This window comes from Carassius auratus, chromosome 46 (genome assembly GCF_003368295.1).
Source record: "Carassius auratus strain Wakin chromosome 46, ASM336829v1, whole genome shotgun sequence".
NCBI lineage: Eukaryota > Metazoa > Chordata > Actinopteri > Cypriniformes > Cyprinidae > Carassius > Carassius auratus.
In genome coordinates, this window is record NC_039288.1 from 14,995,879 (window position 1) to 15,010,484 (window position 14,606).

At 35.8% G+C, this 14,606-nt stretch overlaps 1 protein-coding gene across 3 annotated transcripts; it reads right to left on the reverse strand.

The window, feature by feature from the left end:
* Positions 1-41: 41 nt before the first annotated feature.
* Positions 42-8,891, reverse strand: LOC113064322 (erythrocyte band 7 integral membrane protein). Of its 3 annotated transcripts, XM_026235054.1 has the most exons (8): positions 8,699-8,891; positions 7,621-7,653; positions 7,202-7,311; positions 6,828-6,900; positions 4,679-4,761; positions 3,354-3,557; positions 2,840-2,974; positions 42-1,261 (listed from the first exon to the last, which is right to left on the reverse strand). In XM_026235054.1, exons 1-8 carry the CDS (start codon positions 8,757-8,759, stop codon positions 1,073-1,075), a joined length of 888 nt encoding a protein of 295 aa, XP_026090839.1. In that variant the 5' UTR covers positions 8,760-8,891; the 3' UTR covers positions 42-1,072. The 3 variants fall into 3 exon arrangements, with proteins under 3 accessions (XP_026090839.1, XP_026090840.1, XP_026090841.1); XM_026235055.1 differs by lacking the exon at positions 7,621-7,653 and having other exon boundaries at positions 8,699-8,889; XM_026235056.1 differs by lacking the exons at positions 7,621-7,653; positions 8,699-8,891 and adding an exon at positions 7,465-7,517.
* Positions 8,892-14,606: the final 5,715 nt, after the last annotated feature.

Below are 14,606 nucleotides of genomic sequence, written 5' to 3' on the forward strand. Positions count from 1 at the left end.
ATAATGAGGTAAATGTACTTACTTACACACCATGAGAAAGATTAGATTACACATTATGATTTACTAAAGGGAATGGGACAGTCACACATCAAAACTATAAAATGTTTAAACAAGTATTACAATGTACATAAAAGTGAGTTGGCGAAAACAACAGATGTTGTGATATATAACTGTAATAGACTGATAAAAGATGAAAATACAAATATTTGGAAATGTTGTTGTAATCTTAAACAGTCCTAAGCACACTGACAGTAATTTTGCATCTTTTGACAAGACTGTAATTCCATCCTCTGATCTTTGAAGCAGCAAATAGTCTTTAAAAGCACAAACATTGACCTCAATAGCCTTAATTTGTTTTCAGCTGCAATCTGATGCAAAATACCACATTACATGTATGTAAATGTCTGGTAGATAAAATAATCAGACAGAAGAATTTATAAATCAAACCATAAAATATTAATGTGACAGGAAATGGATGAATAAATGCATCGTGGTTTTAAAAATCGACCAACATCATATAAAGCTATAAATATTAATTCAGTAATTGAAATGGATATGGCTTAAGGCTTTTATATTGACAGCCGACATTAATAAAGGTTTAAGAAAGCAAGAAAAACTGGTAGGCACAATACGCACTGCTGTCAATTCCATGTTTTGACACCTGATACTATCCAAATATCCCTGTAGATGGTTTATTATCTTTTTGATAATCAAGGTTAGGTTAGATATGCCTGAAACGCACACATGCACTCATATGACCAGGAGATGTTCCATAAACTATCAACCAAAAAGCTCTCAACTTGTAAGTCCAAATTTTGGTATGATAAATATGCATGAAAAATAAGTTGAAAAGGCAACAATGTGATTTTTTTTTTTTTTGTTCAAGGGCAGGAAATTATTTAAAATTAGAATATTATTATTAGATTTAAGTTAGAGTTCAGTGTGGTCTCAGACTTCTGGATCCAGCTGCACATTATACTCACATGAGTGTTGTATAATGTCAGTCTGTTCATTTCTGCATGGATGCATCTGTTTGTATGTGTGCGTGTGTCTGCTTCATGTGGCTCTTAATTCAGTTCTTCATGAAGGACTGCATCATGTCAATGGGCAGAGGGAAAATGATGGTGGAGTTCTTCTCGGCTGCGATGGTGTTGAGGGTCTGAAGGTAGCGCAGCTGCAAAGCAGAGGGGGACTCTGCGATCACCAGAGATGCCTCCTTCAGTGCCCGTGATGCATTCATTTCTCCCTCTGCGGCTATCACCTACAGACAACAGTAAAAAAAAAAGCATATGTGTCTCGATTTAGCAAACCTTGTATACCACAAAAAAACTTCTACTCCTTAACCCAGTTTCAAATAGAACCCACTCTTTACCCTGAAGTCATACTGAGAGTTATCTCATCGTTCCTTCAAAGCAACAGTTCACCCAAACAAAACAAACAATTCTGAAAATGTACTCCTCCTCATGACATCCAAGATGAGTTTGTTTCTCCATTGGAACAGATTTGGAGTAATTACATATTCCTTGCTCACCAGTGGATACACTGCAGTTAAGGCAGTTATTGCTAAGGCAATATTGACGCCATTGTTTACAATACACTAGAGGACGTGTAACTACGGTACCCGGAATGGTGAGGGGCGTGATCTGACCCAGTTAACCAATCTGAGCCCATTGTGTATTTCTGAAGGAGGTGTAAAATATGTGAAAATTATGCATTTAAAAAACAACAACAACAACAAAAAAATGAATCATGAACACGTTACACTGCACCCCATTCACAGTATCAAGCCTTTGAAAAAAGTGGATCAACCACCCCTTTAAAGTTAAAATGCCTTAATGATGGATTTGCTTCTTACTCACTGAAGCCATGTATATTACTTGTGGATTATTGCGATGTTTTTATCAGCTGTTTGGACTTAAAGAAGTATTTAAAGACAAAATATTTACAATTATTCAAATTATTCACATTTTGAAAAGTTTCTAAACGTCTCTTGACGGTTTCACAAAACAAATAGTGGTTTGAAGAAACCACTTATTTGTTTTACTGCAAGTGAACCTGTGTTTGAAGGGATAGTTCACCCCAAAATTAAAATTCTGTCATTATTTACTCAACCTCAAGTTGTTCCAATTATTTTTGGCCATACTATGGAAGCTAATGGCTACCGTCAACAGTCTGGTTACCAAATTCGTCTAAATGTGCTCAACACAAGAAATAAACTCATACAGGTGTGAAATAATTTGAGGGTGAGTAAATGATGACAGAATTTTCATTTTTGGTTGAACTATCACTTTATTATAGTTTGGGTCAGGTTTCTTTTTGTCTAGCAAACCTCTGTATGTAAACTGTCAACTGAATGTGTCTTTGCTCAATAAAACTATACATTTATTTTAAAAATGAAATGATAGTCTATACATAATATGCACACACAAACATTGTTTATATGTGAATTATATATTCATTTTTATTTGTTAATTAAGAATAAAATATGTTATATTACTTTTGCAAAATGTGTAAATTCAACAAGTCTTTCTAAGATTACAAATAGTGTTTTTAAAAACTATTTGGAAATTTAATCTACATACATAATGCAAGTTTTTGCATTAGATAATTCCAATTTTACCCTTTAAGTCAGATTATAATGTTAGGAAATGCATTTATACTGTCCTGTTTTGGTTTCATGTAATAATTTTTCATCCTCTTTCTGAACTAAATGAATCTGTTTACATTTAAATAAAAGACGTCTATTATGATTGTCTTACCACTTGTAAGAAAGAAATAGCGTCACTTACTAAAAAAAGTAAAGTTTTTAAAAAAAAAAAAAAAATCAAAAGCATGTTACCTTAGCTCTGGCCTCTCTGGTTGCTTCAGCCTCAGCCGCCATGGCCCTCTGGAGCTGCAGGGGCAGTTTGACATCCTTAATCTCCACACGTTCCACTTTAATACCCCAGTCATCTGTGGCATCATCTAGTGTGGACTAAAGAAAAAACAGAGTCAAGTCTAAACACTTCTGCTCAGAGATTCCTTATGCATAGTGCTCCTCATGTTTGAAGCACTGTGTCAGTCAAGAAAAATGTTCCTCATAGTTTTTTAAAGGATGTCAGATGGAATCTCACAAAATTAATGAGAGAATAAGCTTTCACTTTTATTTTTGGGTGATCTATTTCTTTAAAAGTTTAACTCAGTTTAACTGAGACTTGTCATGGCACTTGTATTCTGTTGTTGTTCTCTTGTTGACCTGACTGCTTCTATTGTTCTCATTTGTAAGTCGCTTTGGATAAAAGCGTCTGCTAAATGATTAAATGTAAATGTAAACTCTAGTTTTGTAATGAATGTATGTATGTATTGTGTGTTACCTGCATACTGTGGGCGATTTCCTCCCGGTCAGACAGGATCTCTGCCAGGTTCTTTGTACCCAGCACGTTCCTCAGGGTGGTCTGTGCCAACAGACGAGTGGCTGCATCAGCATTGGTGATGTTGGCTACTGCCAGCGTTGCGTTTTGTACACGGTAGTAAACTACACCATCTACACTCACTGTCACAGAGTCCTTTGTCAGCACCTGTGAGGATGAATGCACACAGACTATTTTTTCAAAAACATCATCTGGGTGAGATTCTGGAAAATCAAAACAGGGAAAACAACCGCAAAACTATGCTACCGGGAAATCTGGTATAATTATGATTTATTAAATGTTTTTGAAAGACACTTCTCGTGCTCATAAAGCCTGCATTTATTTGAGCAGAACACATAATTAATTAATTAATTAAAACACCAACAATTTAAAACAACTGTTTTCTTTTTAAATTTTAATTATTCCTGTGATTGTGAAACTGTATTTTAAGCAGCCATTACTCCAGTCTTTAGTGTCACATGATCCTTCAGAAATCATTCTAATATCCTGATTTGGTGCATATCAGTACTTATAATCAATGTTAAAAACAGTTGTACTGCTTAATATTTTTGTGGAAATAACTGTACACTATCATTAAAATGTTTGGGCTAAGCAATTTTAAAAAATGCATTAAAGGATGCATTAAGCTGATCACGAGTGACAGTTAAGTCATTTATAATGTTACAAAAGATTTCTATTTCAAATAAATGCTTTTCTTTTGAGCTTTCTATTCATCAAAGAATCCTGATGTTTCCACAAAAATATTAAGAAAATATTTTTACAAAATTGATAATAATAAGGAGCATTCTTAATAAGTGAGCACCAAAAATACTTGATAATAATTAAGCACCAATTCAGAATGATTGGCATAAATTATATTTTAAAATATCTTAAAATAGAAAACATTTATTTTAAATTAAAATAATATTTCACAATATTAGAGCTTTATGTTTGAACAAATAAAAGCAGCCAAGGTGAGCTTCTCTCTCAAAAAAATAAAAATAAAAATAAAAATCCAACCTTTTAAAGACGATAATCTTCTTCAGCAATAGTGGTACAAAATGGAACTGCAAACATAATTTCAAAACAAGCTCCCCAAAAACTCCAACCACAAGTTTGCAATTTTTAGGATGTCATCCTAAATGATTTGATATAGTCACTTTCCTTCAAACTGTGTGGTAAATGCATTAACACTGTAATGATGATATGCTTCACCTTTATACTGATGCTGTTCATGTGTTAAAACAGAGGCTGAAGTTGAGGAGTAGTGTTTGTGTGTGTGATCTCACCTCCTGAGGGGGGATATCAAAGGTGATGGTGCGCATATCCACATTGATAAAGCTGTCCGTGCATGGCAAGATGAAGAAAAGACCTTTGTGAGAACACACACACACACAACACAAGGTTTAGCAGCAGCAGACACTCAGAGCATCATAATCATTAACTCTCAGAAACAGGGCTGATCTTCAATGAGTGCACAACTGGCAATCTACCAAATTCCATTCTCACTGCCAACCTAAATTTACGACATATTATTAGAATTATATATATAGAAAAAATAATTAATAAAAGAAATAGACATAGAAAGTTCAATAGATTGTATTAATAAATACATTTATACATTTTTGTATCAAAGCCAAATATTGTATTGTTACTATTGATTAATTTAATGCATGAATAAAAGCATTCCTTTCTTAAAAACATATGCATGTATAAACTAACATACATATAAACATATGTTTGTTGATACATATAAACATATGCATGTTAAACTATTTTTTAAATAAAGAGTATTAAAAAATAGAACAGTTCAATATGTGACGAGGAACACAAGTAGGTCTGTATGTGTGTGCTTGAGCAGTTAATATGTTTGATTTGTCATCCCTGCAGTTTTCTCAAGTAGTCATCAGGTTTGTTAGTCTGTTCAAAGGTTTGTATACTCGACTGTGGAAAATTCTGCTTACATTCCACACTTAAATAAAGCCAGGGAGGAGGAGCCCACTGCAAATTGTTTGCAGACCCCTGTAGCCTCAAAGAGGACCAAGGAATCAAGCTTTCTTTTCAGACCTATAGTACAAATGACATCAAGAACTAATTTTTTGCCTCAAAAAGTACTACTGAAAAGAGTTTGATATAGCAAGCTCACAGTGAAAAGCCTCTGTTGACTTTCAGAATATAAAGTCGGTGGACTAATGCTAATAATAGACACTACCCTGAAGTTCATTGCTGGAGGGAAAGCCCTGCAGCTTCATATTCCCCAACACAGCACAGACCAATACAAAGCAGAGACACCAACACAAGCTCAACCACTGCGTAGTGTCATTAACTTTAACCTAACAATAACTGTGGCTATACAGATTTGTATTTTTAGTTTCGTTTTGTTTTAGGTAAGCTTAGGTTTTTTTCTTTTTGTTTTTGTTTTCTGTTGCATGCAAAGGATTCAACATTGTGCAACCTTTTCATTGAAAAACTGTCACAATTCAATAAGAAAAAAAATATATCTATGATATATCTTCACCTCAGTGGGAAGTCGTGGCCTAGTGGTTAGAGAGTTTGACTCCTAACCCTAGGGTTGTGGGTTCGAGTCTCGAGACAGCAATACCACGACTTATGTGCCCTTGAGCAAGGCACTGAACCCCCAACTGCTCCCGGGCGCCGCAGCATAAATGACTGAACACACCACTGCTCCAGGTGTGTGTAGTGTGTGTGTTCACTGCTGTGTGTGCGCACATTGGATGGGTTAAATGGGTCACCATACTTGGGTGCATGTCGTGTCACTTTCAAAGGCAGCGCATCTACAGGTGAAGTAACATTAGCAATTAGCAAAATTTCTGCGGTATTTCAAAAGCAAAAAATGTGAGGGGAAATTTTCGCCCTCAGAGGAAACTCCCGATCACGTTGAGAGTGAAATTATTAATTTAGCTCAAATTACCAAACACTGAGCTATATAACCCATCACCAAGATCAAATCACATAATCACCGTCAACCACAGCAATGCATGGAACCTGATCCAGAATCCTCAATAAAGCGTGACATCATGGCCAAAAACAAAATGGATAGTTATTAGACATCTATTCAAATGACTTTTATGGCTTAGAAGGCTAGAGTACAGAACACGTTATGAGGTGTGTGACTAACCTGACATTACAATCTCAGACGTTAATACCTTTTTATATAGCTATTACAATCTAACTGTAAAGACTATGCAATAACATTATGTGCCCTTGTAAAAAACGTTATGCTTTCCAGATAATATATATTTTTTTTTACAATTAACCACACACACACACACACACACACACACACACAAAAAAGCCAGCACAAGTGTGATCGCAGATTACAGAGAGCAGGAGAATGATCATTATCACATGGAATGCTTCAACCACTAGCACTGATTAAATCAGACTGATCAAACGATATAGATTTTTTTCTTTTACCAGGTCCTTTGGCTCCTCCTCGTAAAATGCGTCCCAGACGAAAGATAATCGCCCTTTCATATTCCTTCACTATCTGTAGGTAAAAATGCAAAACAGCCCCTAATTATGTAATTTAGATGTTGCATGGCAACCTTTATCATGCGTTCATCATTATTCATATAACAATAAAGATGATGAAGATAAAGATTATAGGACTATGATTAACAGTCCTATCTGGTCTGAAAAATATTGTGCCATGATTTGATACAGGGATAATCAACACAACTTAAATATACCCACACCTACTGACCAATGAATTGTCATTTTGATTTCCAAAAAAGGATTTTAAAATCATGTTATGACATCCAGTGAAAAAAAAGACCATCACTAAATACCTTAATGCACATCCATATGGAGAGAGGCAGGGTCAGCAATGTGAGCAGGATGGAGAAAAGCACCAGGATCCAACCGCACAAGCCAATGTCACTGTCTGTATTCTCCAAGGCTGTAAGGCAAAGCAAATTTGCATACGCATAAACTTTCATTATATGTCTATACAACAACAACAACAAAAGATAACAACACACAAATGCACATTAAGCTAACACAGCTCATAAAAATGATTGGTTAAATGAGTTCAAAGATGCAAAAACATAACCTTTTAGCTTCAAGCTGAAGTGCATGCATTATAGCCATTCAACCGCATCAATAAGCCACACATAACAAATGAATGCTTCCCTAAAGTAAAAAAAAATTTAATTAAAAAAAAAAAATTAACAAAACGGCTAATGCTATGCTTTTAAACCTTACCTACCTTGAGTATCATCAACTGTGTGACTCCACCGATCTATAGAGAAATGTAACTGTAAGAGGCTACTGTATGTGTGGCCTAAAACCCTTATTCTACAAGCCCATAAGCTCAAATAAGGGATAAGACATTTCCTTGAGCATTTCCATCCAGAGCCAATTACATTAACTGCTGCGAAAGTCAGTGCAAAGATTGAATGCTGGATAAGATTATTTAGCAGGACATTGATCACAGTGATTGTAGAATGATTAAATCATCCCTGCTTTGCACTGACCTCGCAACCTTTTCATTAAGGCTAAGATCTTTGACCACCAGCTACATGATTTTAAAAACACCATGCAGTTACACAGGATTTAATATAGATCTATTTGAACATAATTTTGTTTTTAATAAAGTATAAATAAATTTATATTTTGATTCTTCCAAAATAAAGACCTAGTGTTTCCCAACACAAAGTTCAGTTTTGCATAAAGATGACATAAAGTAGCTCTAAATGTTGTCCAGTCATTTATATTCAACAAAGATGCATATTTTTACTACTTTTACTAAACCACACTATACTATGGGATACTATGATTACACACTATACCATACAGTTCTTCACTATACTATATCACACCATCCAACGTCATTTTTTTATCATTATACCTTTATTATGTAATTATTATTATGCGAGATCAATGCAGACCCTTAATAAACAACAAAAATTAAATAAACAACAAAACTTCAGGTTATTGCTCTGACGAAGACAGAAAGTGCTTGGACTGTATAGTGCTGCAGGACTCATTTTAATGTTGGGGTATGAGCACCTGTTGTTGTCCAGTTTGACACAGAGGGCATAAAGACACACCCATGCTGCACTATCAACAATAAGAACAGCCCCGAGGAAAAATGGACGTGGACGTACATTGACGTGCTTCCAATGTTTACATCATTTTAAAAAACATTTTTAATCTTATTAAAGGCAGGTTACAGAGGCATTTAAAATGGCTTAGCCAATTCGTTTTATTTCCACTGAATGCAGCGTATATCCAACGCACACACAACGGTGCAAACAATTGTTATTAAATGATAATCAGCCAACCTATTTGTCGATCCTTCCTTTTTTGCTCTCTCATCGCAGCTGTCTCCCTGCCATCTTCCATTGTAGGAGATATCTTTGAATTATTCAGGGCTGATATGGAGCGGAGCTTTTAAGCACTCCCAGCAGGAGATCGCTTCTCAGTAATGTCTTCCAGCTCGGGACAGTTACGTTTCTACGTGTGGTTCAACACCCCTCTCTCACAGTGAGGGGGTGGGCTGGAGAGGGTTGTGAGTGGGCGGGCATTACTCTTGTCCGTGGAAAAAAGAAAAGAAAAGCGGAAGTGGGTAAGAAAAGGAAAGCGGAATTTTAATAATAACTTTTATACACCTTTAAAGACAGACATTTAAATCCTTTAACGGTTGTTTATCAATGCCGCATATTTTTGTTCTTAAATAATCGCGTTTAACATTTCTGGTAGTAGGTTTTTGTTGGAAACTACAAATGACCGGGGGAGAGATGAGCTCTCATGCCTCCGTTGTTAAAAAAAAAAAAAAAACACAAAAAATATTAATCAGCATCTATCTATCTAATAAAAATAAATGGAGCTATAACTATAGGCTACAGAAGTAAGTTAGGCCTAATTAAATAGCACAACAGGCATCTCTCTTTTATACAAGCTTTTAAGAAGGGATGGATGTTTGTATCCAGTGATAGGACAGGCAAGGGAATTTATATCTTGCTGTATGTGTCGTTTTCTTTATGTTTTCTGACTAAAAGCAAAGCCATTCTAAAGTGGTTAAGCAAATATTAATAAAAACAATCTGCAGGGATCCCCAGACCAATACAATTAGTGTGCCTTCTCTATTTTAAAACCCACGAGCCGCCAGTGGATATCATATGATTTAGCATAATTACATTAAATAATTTAAGTGATATACGTGCACACATACAAATTCTAAGTAAAACATTGCTAAGCTATATTTGGCTGAATTATAAGTCAGTTGTGGTACTTAATAGATAAACGTTTGATAGCCGACAGAGCTAAGAGAATCGAAACAAGCAATGAATAAATGTTTAGAACAGCGGTAATAAAATAATACCATTAGATCTGTTTTCGGTGACATTATCCAGGTGTAATTATTGTCCAGGTCGAGTCAGCGTTTGTTATTGCATATATGTTCAATATCATTTTATAAAGAGTGAAAAGTTGGATTTCCCCTTGAACATTGTGTTCATGTTGGAAATGATTTGCTAAGCTTAATATAGCGATTCATTCATGGACTGTGTAAAAACAGGCCTTATTGCGCCCCCTGGTGGAAGGTACCTTGTGCATATTTTATCAGCAACAAATGCTTGTAAAACCGCCTCGAACTGAGACAATTATTGTCGTCATCTAGTGCAATGGAGTGGTGTTGCACGTTATCCGTATTACCTTTTCAGTCCCATTCATTCCCATTCATTCGTTTAGCAGACGTTTTATTCCAAACAACTCGATTCAGGAGACACTGGACACTGAGCTGAACAATTAAGTGCCAAATCTTACAACAACAAAAAAAGAAGAAAAAAACAGGTGGATGTTATTATATAATGGCAGAGATAAGATTATTTTTCTGTTAGATATAGGGATGTGAAAAGTGTGAAATAGTTTATTTGAAAATGCTGTAATTATTTACTTCCTTATTTTACTTCTCTTGTGGGTCATATTTAGAAAAAACTTATAATATCTATTAATATCAAATGATTAAAAGTATTTATGAAGAAAAGCAACTTGAAAGAGGTATGGGGGCTTATTTTTGCCATGACATAGAAAAATCATTAATTGATTTGGGAAATTTAAATTTAAAATTGAAATATATTAAACTAATTATTATTTATCAATTAAACAACAACATATGAAATAGACAAATTACTCCTGTGCAGTTAAAAATACTAATTTCATAAAACCAAACAATTTATTCTCTGTAAAAAAAAAATATTAGGGCAACAGATAATTCAAAAGGCAATAAGTAAAAAAAAAAAAAAAAAAAAAAAAAAAGATTTTTTTTAGTATTATGCCCACCAAGGCTAAATTTATTTGACTAAAAACACAGTAAAAACTAATATTTTGAAATAATATTAAATTTTTCTATATTAATATATTCCTGTGAAGCAAAGCTGAATTTTCAGCAGCTGTTAGTACTCCAGTCTTCGTTTTAACATGATCCTTCAGAAATTATTATAATAGGTTGATTTGCTGCTCAAGAAACATTTCTAATTATTGTCAATGCTGCCCAGTATTCTTTTATTTTATTTTTGTGTGGAAACTGTGATGCATGTTTTTCAGGATTATTTGAGAAATTTCAAAAGAACTTCTTCTGATTTCTTAATGTACTTACTGTTTATTAATCCATTTCTCAATGTATCATATTAGACTAAGGCACACATAGGGTCCCATACAAACAAAGTACATGTAATTTATCGTAATGATTTCCTTATGATTTTTCTACATTTTAATATTTTGTAGTTCTACTCCATTGTGGAGAAACTTGAATTGTACTGTGAAAATATGACCAAAGCATAAAGATTTAAGGCATGAGCACATGGCATAATTTAATCTCAATTGTATTGGTGTACCCACTATTTTTTATTAAAAATCTTTAATTTGATTCTATTTTTATAATTAATTAATATAGCGTACCCTTTGTGTATAATGTAAATGCATGTACATGTTGCTATTTTCCAGATGAGCATTCCACAGATGTTGTTGTCTCTTTTTTGTTAGAAAAGCACCTCTATAAAACAAATTGGTGTTCATTTATTCTGAAGTACATTGTATGTTGTGACAAACAGTACAGTTTTTTTTTTTTAATTTTTTTTTTACTACACTCAACATGCATGCAAGCCAGGCCTTTGAGAAGATGTAGCAGTGTGTGGATGAGTTGTGCTCCTGTTCTCATGGTCAAAGTGACCGAAGCTTACAGTCATTCATCTCACGCCCTTCATTTCCTGGGCGTCAATCCAGACAGCCCCTCTCACCATTCCTGTCGTTCCTAGAGGTGCGATTATCCTGAGAAAGTAATGGGAACGGATGCACTGCTCGCTGGAGTGGTCTGGGACTCCATGGTGGCTAATCCTCTTTTAATTAGGCTAAGGAGAGAGGATATGGGACCCCCCTGGCTTAGTCACAGCACATTGACAAAGCACCAAGCTGGGAGAAGAGCACATCACTGACTGCTAGCAGCCTGTCAGGGCCTTACGCTGCCTTCTCATGTGTGAAAAAAATGCTCTCCCCTCACCAGCATCTACCTCGGATTTGACCTTTTCCTTCAGAGCTAAAGATTTTTCTTGAGCTCCATGTAGTCACAGAGGATGAGTTACAAAACCTGCCTGATGCATTACTGCTCTCAGTTTCTCACTTGAGCTCTCTCTTTCTCTTTCTTCCTCAGTAAATCGCAGTCTTCTCTGTTTTTGTCTTGTACCACCTTAATGATTGCTGACAGAATCCCGCCAAGGTTCTACGGTCTATAAATGTTTCTAAATAGTGCATAGAAAACCATCTGCTGTTCACAGGCTGCTGAACTCGGTTCACTGGAGACTGCAGAATCATCATGCCAAAACATGCTTTCTATAGATGTAATACACAATTCACATTGTTCATATGTAGTGCAAAATGCTTTTTTTTTTCAGGAAGCAGGAAAACTATTCAGGTCCATGATGTTGATGTAAACAAATCCCGGTTGCGTCATCCATCTTCATGAGTTCCGCAGGGCAGAAAGTGCTCAGTAAATGAAAGGACAGGTGAACTAACATGATAGTACAAGCATCCCAAATGCACCATTCAAACTGCAATGCACTGTTAACACACAAGAGGGAGGCATTGAACATCAAACAAATGAGACTTTTTTATTTTATTTTAAATCTTTTGGTCATTTGTGACTTAAATTGATGGCACTGGATTAAAAAGATGATCTGCAATTATTGTGCTTTCATAACTAATAAAATATAAGGCTTTCAGTAGAGTTGTGTAACAAGTGAATGTTACTGTATGTTTTATTGCAGTTGAAGTAAACAGTTATTTTGCTAAGTGCAAATTTTTTTATGACAATTAGTCATGTTATTTTTAATAATATATCTATAATATAGTATGTTATGTAATATATGTATATAACAACATATTCATAGAGTTATTGCAGTTCACTGCAATTAATCTGAATATGTATTAACAAAAAGTGTATATGTTTTTTTTTTTTTTTTTTTAATTGAAAAACAGTGCATTTATAGCATTGATAGTTGCAGTTCAGTGTATTCATTTATTTATTCGCCGGCTGTTCCATAGTGTTCTTTTTTTCATTCCTTTATGTATGTACCTTAAAGGTACATAAGCTACTTAAGATAGATGCAGTTCTTCAAGTTATCTTCTAAATTGTGTGTGTTGTCTGAATCTGGGTCTAACACATTGTAAAATATTGCACAAATCCATAGTCTCTGTTGACACAGATCAGCTTTTCTGTTTGTTATTCCAGTTATCTGGGTGAGGTTTTTCGAAGGCAGAGAGATCTGATTGTATCAGATCCCGCAGGTAGCACGGTTAAAAAAACAAAAAACACTCTACATCCTGATCCGTCTCTTCCAGTGAAATTAGTTCTCTGTCAGTTGCAGAAGATCTAGGGCCCACACAGCTGTCCCCCCTTGCGCTGGCGTAGATAAAACAAAAATGCAAAGCCTATATGAAAAATGCAATGAGCTGTAAAAGACAATATGCTCATCAGGCTCAATACCATGCTGCTGCTGAAAGAGAGAGAGAGAGAGGGAGAGAGAAAGGATAGAGAGAGAGGGACCTGGCTGCCCCGGATAGAGCCTTTTTTCAATGGTTTGACGGCAGGTCTGGATGAATGCATGTGCAAACATTTACACACGGTGCACCATCCACCGATTGCATTACAAAGATTGATAGCTCATGCTGTTTCATTGGCCTGTGTGAAATCAAACGCAGCCTTGATACAGGAGAATCAGTAGAGAGGAGGAATTGTGCACTAGGGACAGCCAAACTTGCAATAAAGCAATAAAGGACAGCAAAGGACATGCGTTTTCCTCTATAGGTCTTTGTTGTGGTGTGCTGAAACAATAGACAAATAACAGTCATAATGTATGCATGAAGCTATGAAGAAGGAGTTCTCATCTCATTCTCATGCTCTCAGGCTTGAAAATATCACATTTTTGGGGTCAGACAGAGGCCTTGATTTTGTGTGTGTGTGTGTTTTATGTAGTACAAGTACTGGGCTCCTGAATGAAAAAAAAACTGCTTTGGTTGCAAGGTGACCCAAAGCTTTTACCCCAAACTTTCCAACCCACTACACCAACTACAGCCAATCAATTCTGCCCGTCTAAGTCCATGCAGAAACGACAAGAGGCATAAAAGACACTCATGATTTTCCATCAATATCTAAGCAGTGGTTATTAAAAGTTATCGGCCAAAGCAAAAGGTCCAGCATATCTCGAGTGGTAACAAACGTGTTGATGAGGGCCAGGGGCCTCTGAGAGAAAGTGTCAGAAAACACACCGCCTTCCCTCCATCCTCACAAATAATTTGATAAAACGCAACGGAAGAGTGCTCAAGTCATCATCAGATTAGCCCCCGTTCTTCTGAATGCATGTCTCTCCTTCTGTAAGGTGCTCACATCGTTAGCATTTAGATAGACGAGAGCAGTAAGGCCTGCATAATAGGCATCTCCCATCCCTCCTGCTCGAATCAGCTGAAGAGAGGAGGATTAAATGAAAAGAATAACAGTGATGATAGCAAGGGTGGGGGAATCAGAGAGATGAGGGAGGGCGGCACGACGCTCGAGCAGCCGTGAGCTCATTAACCGAGGCCTTGACAGAATTGATGTTAGAGGTGATTGGAGATTATCACATTTAGAGAATGCTTCATCCTTCCATCACCCTCGCTCGCCCTCCGTTCCCATCTTTCCCCGCTCTTTCTCTCGATTTC

What these genes read in the sequence shown, in the direction of transcription:
- LOC113064322 (XM_026235054.1), bottom strand. Translation starts at nt 8,759, where the DNA reads ATGGAAGATGGCAGGGAGACAGCTGCGATGAGAGAGCAAAAAAGGAAG. An exon ending in CCATATGGATGTGCATTAAG is followed by an intron (nt 6,901 to 7,201) that starts GTATTTAGTGAT and finishes TTTTACCTACAG; the next exon opens with ATAGTGAAGGAATATGAAAG. An exon ending in TTGATATCCCCCCTCAGGAG is followed by an intron (nt 3,558 to 4,678) that starts GTGAGATCACAC and finishes TCATCCTCACAG; the next exon opens with GTGCTGACAAAGGACTCTGT.